Source organism: Mytilus trossulus, chromosome 3 (genome assembly GCF_036588685.1).
Source record: "Mytilus trossulus isolate FHL-02 chromosome 3, PNRI_Mtr1.1.1.hap1, whole genome shotgun sequence".
Classification (NCBI taxonomy): Eukaryota; Metazoa; Mollusca; class Bivalvia; order Mytilida; family Mytilidae; genus Mytilus; species Mytilus trossulus.
This window is the reverse complement of record NC_086375.1, coordinates 52,842,727-52,850,837: the sequence shown is the minus strand read 5'-3', so window position 1 is coordinate 52,850,837 and position 8,111 is coordinate 52,842,727. Positions and strand designations below refer to the sequence as shown.

Below are 8,111 nucleotides of genomic sequence, written 5' to 3'. Positions count from 1 at the left end.
GAAGGACAAAAAGTATTACCAAAGCTGATGAAGTAATCATGGTGCTTCATGAGGGAGATGTGCTCTTTAATTAATAACTAAATTCGAAATTATTAAAACAGCAAAATTGACAGAAACTTGCCCAGAAAAGTAGTTTCCACTTTCTCAATTAAACAAATAGTTATAATATTTGGTCAAATTGCAATTTTTCTTGGGTATAAAAGTACATATATGCTGGAGGTTGAAGATCCGGATTAATTTTTGAGTCAGTTGACGGTCAGTTAAGTGTGTATTTTTCTTCTTTTAAGGAACAGAAAAAAAAGTTAAAATCAATATATGGACTATAAGAAACAGTTATTTTAAGAACAGTTCAAAAGAAATAATAGTTCATAATTTGATCAAACATTACACAAGAAAACTAATAAGAGCAACACAAATATATATATAATGGATTTTTATTGGAATGAGTTGTTGAGAAAGAGTGAATAGTTTGTACTCCAGACAAAAAAATCCATGTGTTACTTATTAAATTCAAATGATAATTCATGTATGGCAAACGATTGTGAAAAATGAAAGGGAAGATGATGAATGCCTTGTATCAGTATTCGTTTAGTGTTTTATAACGGTCAGTCTCTAATTTTTAGATATTCTATTGTAACTCATATCTGTTGTGTAACTCTCTGTTTTATATATCTTTTGCTGTCTATTTGTAGCTATTTGCATTCCTAATCTATATACACCCAGAAGCATTACTATTTTGGTCATTACATTGCATGACTAGATCAAATATAAATACTTCTATAACTCACAAGCCAGTAGATGAATATAATGATATATATTCCTGTTTAAGGCCATGCAGCATTATAAACTGAATGACACATTAATACTACAAAAAACTTCTAAAAATGGAACAGATATTATCGATAAACGACCCAAAAAAATAATATAAATATGTTTTATCAATATATAACAAACTGTAAGTTTTAACATCTAAATATTTAAATTAATATTAAACACAATGACCGTGGTAAACCTTTAAATCGTCAATTGCCATCATACTTCTATCTCCACTGCCAATATCAGCCTCAAACACAAGCTGAAATACAAATGTGCAAAATATATTAGTAAGTAGCTTATATAAGTATCTAATGGTATACCTAATTAAGATTTTAGTCTGTGAATTGGCTTTGCTTACTACTTTGAAGAGTAGACAAGTTTAACAATAAATCAAAAATTTGATCAAATTGGTGTATATATATATTCTTATACCGGTATTAAATGCGTTTTTTCAATACAGAACGTGTAAGGGCTGTCAAGGTCGTTCAAAACTTTCATTTGTTGTTGTTAAATGTTTTTACTACGAATCGATACCAGGCTTAAAACCTCTTGCAGGTGATAAATTGTACATTTGATGTACGGACAGAATTGGATGATGATAAGAATTCATAATACCATTCATGGATACTTGAAAATAACAACAACAAAAAATGCTCGAGAAAAAATAATACGCATCGTGCATGCACGCATACGTATGTGTAGAATTTCAAATTAAAAAAAAAAACTGTACACTAAGACTGAAGGCTCACCTTCCAGGATAAAGGTACATTCATATTGATTCTTTGTGTCATCCATCCATTTGTCTGGCTTCCACTCCATTGCTTAATTGTGTGATGAATTCTGGGAGCTTCTGCGCGGATCAAAAATGTTTTCGTCTGGCTACCATGAACAAAATAACTGAATTCAATACAGTTTACTCCGGATGGTAGTGTTGTAGTCTGAATCCTTGTTTTCTTGTTATGGTGAAGTCGAGCATCGGCCAAAAGGTAGTGTCCTGTACAGAAAATAAAGATTACATAATTCATATTATATCAAATCGTGTAGAGTTGCCACATAAAAAGAATATCACTCAAGTACAAATTTAAATGATATATATATACATATAACAAACTAGACTGCGTTTTTCCTTGTGAACTATTTTGGTTATTGTTCAAAATGTTAACTTTATATAACAAATTTTAAACAAGATGAAATAATCGTTTGAACTTACCTGCACCGTTAGTATGGTCAGCCAAAGGACCAGATCCACTGACTCCAGATGGACCAGTCTTCAATGTCCAGTCGAATTGGTCATCATGTAACTGTTCGAGATTACATTTACCACTTGTAATACCATGTTCAAAGTCACATTCAACGAGATGAGCTGTAACAAATCAGCATGCGACTATTAACACAGAAAGGGTGAAACGACACTGAACCAGTCACCGGATAACTATATAACCGTATTAATGTTTTAATATCCAAAGTAATAAAGGTATTCAATTAATTTATAATAAAGAGCTAGCTATAAAAAAAAACCTACAGGCGTTCGAACCATAATTGTCCACGAAAAACCGAGATATTAAATATAAGTCATCTGTAGAAATATGGTTCTCTAGTTCTTTTATGATTTAAAATCAAACTGACCAATTTCCCAAAAAGTATTATACATCAGTGTTAGACATGCAAAAAAAAAACTAACCTGAAACCTACTTGAAGCGGTATTTGACGACAAATGGTTGATGCTTCTATTAAAACAATTTACCGTTGCAGATTTTGTACGTGATATTAAATCAATGTTATGTTATCAAACAGTCCGTTTCTATGTTAGTTGGTGTTAGTTTTTGATACAGTTCAATGTTCTGCTGTTCCTTTATTCAATCTTATAACTGATGTGGTTTCTGATCCGCATAATAGATTTATGACTATTGAACAGCGGTTTACAACTGTTGCCTCTGTTTAAGTGTATAAATCACATTAAAAACAATTATTAATATTCCGTTTCCGCATATTTTTGGTCCTTCCAATTGTTTGTTTCTAAAGTCTTGAATTCGTTTCTAAATTTTATTTTATATCACTCGAGTCATTTATTAACCCGGAGCTGCTGGTTTTCTGTGTTGTCTTTTAGTAAACTGTTTGTCACCGCCCTTTTGTCTTCGACCGTGAACTTGTCTCTGCTTTTATAAAAGTGTTTACGTTACCAATTAATCGCAGTCAGTTATTACTAGGCAGATACAATAAAAAAAAAATACACATTCATAAATATGTATGAATGTATACAAATATATAAATGGATAGAAACATATTTTCCTTACTTGGCTCTACTGGAGTAGCAATGTGAGTAAGATCTAAAACATAAAGAAAAATGTTAATTGAATAAGGCCACATCAATCGATGATTAGGGTTATAATTCTAATACTAGTAGTTGCATTAACCAGGCAATCTTTTTTTATTGTTTTGTATTATGAAAAAAAAAAGACTCATCAGTTACGTTCGAATAACAAAATAAAATAGGTCAAATAAAATATGTAGTAGAAGATCATTGAGGACCTAATAATCCGAAAGGTGCTAAATGCAGATGATATAATTTATTCCTGTGGTAGAATCTATATGATTTTACTAAAAAGTAAAATCACAAAAATACTGAACTCAGAGGAAAATAAATTTGGAAAGTCCATAATCACATGGCAAAATCAAAAAACAAAACGCATCAAAAACGAATGGACAAGAACTGTCATATTCTTGACTTGGTACAGGCATTTTCAAATGTAGAAAATGGTGGATTAAACCTGGTTCTATAGCGCTAACCCTCTCACTTTAATAACAGTCTCATCAAATTCCGCTACATTAAAATTCCCTTTTTTTAAATGATGAATATTTTTTTAATAGCGACCTATATAGATATCGTAATTTGAAAAAATGCATGTTTACCTTGACCACAATTGTAAAGTTTTTGTATTTTGTCTACATCTTCCCTTGACAGAGCTAACCTCTGACCCATAATTGCACCTGGTGAGTGTTTTGGAATGATTGTTGGTATGGATTTGTCGATAGCGAAAGAGTATGGTCCGTAGTGCATGATGGATCCAAAATCGTAGGGTTCTCCGAAAGTTGTCATATCATGTGTTGTGTGGATTTTGAAGTCTTTATGTTGAGCTGAAAAAAATTAAAAACAACACCTTTAATAATTACTTGCGTCCGAAGCGCTTATCTGGATTTACCTTCAACAGAAACGCTCAAAGTCAAACATTTGAAATCCGAAGAAGATAAGTGCTGAAAATCGTTGAAGACTGAATATGTCAGAAATACCTAAAATAAATAGCCAAATTCATCTAAAGCCAACTTTGCCTGAGGAAGTTGAATAATAGAAACACATATATGAATCTTCTTCGTGTATGAGCAAAGAAGAATCAAATATAAAACACATGTATGTTAATTATTATTATTATTACAATAATCATTTGCCGGCCACCGATAAAAAAAAATGATATACCATTCTGACATAAATGAATGTGATGTTAGAGAAATAATCCATTAAAACAATACTTTCATGGAATCATCATTGTAAAACATAATGTTAACCTTGTCAATAAACCTTCTACTTTTTCATGTTGTAATGTTAAATAATGCAGATAATTACCTGTAACAACATTGCTTAAATTGATTGTCACATATTTATCTCTGTCATATCGGTTTTGTTCATGCCAGAATCCCAGAACATGTAAAAATTCGTGCATTGCAGTTCCTTGTCTTTCACACCCATGTCCTAAAGATACAAGACCTCTGCCAGAGTGATGACCGACCGGAGAGTGACATCTACAATATACACATTTGAATTACAAATTGTCTTTACTAAATCTATTTATTCATAAAAATTAAGGCTATTCATGTAAATGCAAATGTTAATACTACCGTTATGAGGTATTATTCATTTTTTTCAAAGAGGATTGATATCCTTTTTTACTCACCCAGTCTGTGGTAAAATGTATATGTAATCATGGTGCTGACTTGTTTTTGGGACAAATTTTACACATGTTTTTCCATGTACTTTTGTATCTTCTTCAATTTCCTTCATGGCTTGTAAGTATGTGTTTCTTACTTCTGTTGCTGTACAAATAAAGAAAAAAATATTCGCTGCATTGGATTGTTTAATTTTCACGTATATACAAAAGCTTAAGAGCTATAAACCTATTTCATTAACAACAATGTTTTATTCTTGTTTTGCTTCATTTGTAACTTGTACCGGTATAAAATTGTAAGTACGCGTATGTTTATAAGATGTCGACATCCCCAAGCCGATCAAAGAGGTATATAATATGCATTATGTGTACCCATTATATCATTGTTAATAGTTTAGATACGCTTATGTTAATGAGTTGTCGATACCCCAAAAAAAAGGTTTATTGGAAGTAACTCATGTGTACCCACTATATCGAATAGCACAGCTACGGTTATCTCAATAAGTTGCTGATATCCTGAGCCGACGAAAGATTTATAGAAAATGTGTCATTTGTAACCACTACCGGTATTTCATTGTAAATAGCATAGAAACACTTATGTTTAAAAGTTATCTTTAAACAATGCCCTTTTGGCACATTTATCTTTCACACCGGTTTTAGAATAAAGTTAAAACAAATTAAACAAATCAGCAACTTACAGTAGTGTGAATCAATTTCATATGGAACAATACCATTAGGCCATGTAGCACTTCGGTAATAATGAGTATTAACTGCATTTCTAGTCTGAAAACGTCAAACAGTAGCAGTATAAATGTACAATGTAGACTAAAAGAGAACATATGAAAAGAATATGAACAGTTAAAGAAATATTTTAGAAACATTAGTACTTTTTTTTAATTTTTTGTTAGTTAAAGAAATAACGTGTAACAAACACACGGAAAAGCAAATACAGACAAAATTCTGCATCGTTACATGTCATAAATCAAATTAATCTAAAACTGAACCGTAATCTATGAAAACATATGTCTATACCCTAACTATATGGAATGATGTTTCCCCCCCTGAATAAACAATATTGTTAAATGTCTTTCTCTTTTGTTTTATAAGTATATAATGTCTCATTGACCCGCCTCCTTTTAGCCGTTGTTTTTATGATAAACGATTTGGTTTCACGCACAGAAACTTTGTTCTTTTTAGGTGTCGCAGTCCCGAAGGTAAAATATAAAGAATTTCTTTTAAACTGTTCAGCTACAAACCTCTCCATCTAGTTCTATATCTCCTTCAAAGAAACCTAAAATATAAAATAAAGGCAGATAATATATGTGTTACTTAATGATGTAATAGTACTTACATTTTATGTATGTTGCATGGTCGTTTGCTTTTATTGCACTCCAATGTTTCTGTTGTTTCGTAGTTTTCCTCTTATAGTTGATGGTTTCCCTCAGTTTTAGTTTGTACTACGGATATGTTTTCTCAATCAATTTATGACTTATGAACAGCGGTATACTACTTTTGCATATTTTTTGCTTGCCTTATTTCAAAACCAAATTGTAATACATAAAATAAAAGTTATTCGAATTTATATTTTCATATTTCAGAAGTATTTTCTGAATTTTACACTTCGCTAAGCTATTAAAGATTTCTTAGAAGGGGTTATTTTCATCATGCATGGCAAATCGTCTTCTGTTATATAACTGACATAAGCCGTGTTTTATTGGTCTTCTCGTTTCAAATTGTTAGTTTTAGAACTCAAACAATACATTAGCCTTACCTTCAGTTTCTTCTGGATTGTCTACAGGGCTTTCTGGCAAAAAGATAACAATAAATTCTTTAAATAAAATCATGTTTACCAAAAACGTAAAACATATATACAATCAATGTTGTAATTACGAAAAGCCAAGAAAATTAAACTGAATAAACGATCAACACATATATTTCTACAATATTTATTAATTCCAAATAAATAACAGGACATGATTTATATTTTCGAAAAACATAAGAAAATGTATTTACAAGTTAATTATTGTGTATCTATATTGTTTAAAAGAGCAAACACTACGTTACCTAGAAGTTCCACTTGTACCTGAAAGACAAACATACAATGATTACAGTGAATGTTTTATATAATTATAAATAGGAATCTGATATTCAATTCAACACCATTAATATTGTTCAATTTGAGATCCTATATAACCTTTTGTTTTATATATTTAATATATATTCTGTTCTTCTTTAAACCTATCGTTAACATGACTCTTTGTCAAACTTATAGATTCCTTGACTATTCCGCATTTCTCAGTGTCTTTTAATTGGTACTTCTGTAGAATTTAACTTTTAAACTAGTTTTACGAATATTTTCCATAGCGTAATCGTAGGGAATGAAAATGTGAAGCATTTACCTTTTTTTTTTTAAATTGTATGATAAGATCGCTACATTCGTACTAATGTCACGTCTTTGTATAATCTTTTTTCCACAACGCTAAATTATGACCAAAAATGAACGTTATTTGAAATTATGAAATACCTCTGGTAGTGGTGTAGCCCTAAGTAGACCCAATAGGGACAATCCAAGAACGATGGAAGTTATTGACTTCATCGTTGTATTCTTGTTCGTAAAGTGAAATTGTTCAAAGTTCAGTGTGTCTTATCAAGGAAACATATGGCTTTTCCCTTGGTCGGGGTTACTATTTATACTATTTATAGATAAAAGTATCATTCATTCGTGAAATATGAAAGTCTATAGAACTAAGGTGTATAAATCCGGATTCCTTTGATTCGTAGACGTCAAGATGTTATCAGTATGATTGTTGTTGGTATTTATGTCATGGCTTCCTCCTAGATAGTACAGTGCATGACCTTTTATTCATACATATACGTTTAATTCAATAATAAGGACAACATGGGAATATTGGACTAAACCGTATATGACCTTAATTTGTTTATCTGTTGAATATCTATAATGAGTGACAATTTATTATACTGGACAAAACAACATCGACAATAACATGTTTTCACTAAATTCACTTTCAGAACTAGATCCTCTACTTAATGTTTGTGTAAAGATAAACCAATGTTAACGTTTCTTTAAAGGACAAGATTTTGTATTGCTTCAAATGTTTATAAGATTTGAACAACCCACATTCATTTGTGATTTTTTTTTAAATTTGAAATGATTACTAGCCTTGCACGTTAATCAATGTCGAAGTATTGCTTGGTAGATATTTTCAATTTCAAAATAATTTTTATGTGTATCAACTGTGAATTTAGAATATGTTAAAAAGAATGTTAGTTCCGAATCACAGAAAACGCAGCTAGAGAAACACTCTAAAAAGCATTATTATTATGTAACAAATAAAC

The 8,111-nt window shown here is 30.7% G+C and overlaps 1 protein-coding gene across 1 annotated transcript; it reads right to left on the bottom strand.

Moving 5' to 3' along the window:
- Positions 1-418: 418 nt before the first annotated feature.
- LOC134711815 (hatching enzyme 1.2-like) lies at positions 419-7,422 on the bottom strand. Its single transcript, XM_063572715.1, has 12 exons — positions 7,279-7,422; positions 6,819-6,837; positions 6,526-6,558; positions 6,011-6,045; positions 5,453-5,537; positions 4,764-4,902; positions 4,436-4,611; positions 3,727-3,951; positions 3,111-3,143; positions 2,027-2,179; positions 1,566-1,810; positions 419-1,075 (listed from the first exon to the last, which is right to left on the bottom strand). The coding sequence occupies exons 1-12, from the start codon at positions 7,348-7,350 to the stop codon at positions 989-991; spliced, it is 1,302 nt and encodes a 433-aa protein (XP_063428785.1). The 5' UTR covers positions 7,351-7,422; the 3' UTR covers positions 419-988.
- Between the last annotated feature and the right edge of the window lie 689 nt (positions 7,423-8,111).

Bases quoted from the DNA above. Each gene is read 5' to 3' on its own strand.
- LOC134711815 (XM_063572715.1), bottom strand. From the start codon at position 7,350: ATGAAGTCAATAACTTCCATCGTTCTTGGATTGTCCCTATTGGGTCTA. The intron at 3,144-3,726 runs GTAAACATGCAT...TTTATGTTTTAG, and splicing joins ACTTTACAATTGTGGTCAAG to ATCTTACTCACATTGCTACT. The intron at 1,811-2,026 runs GTAAGTTCAAAC...TTTTCTGTACAG, and splicing joins TGACCATACTAACGGTGCAG to GACACTACCTTTTGGCCGAT.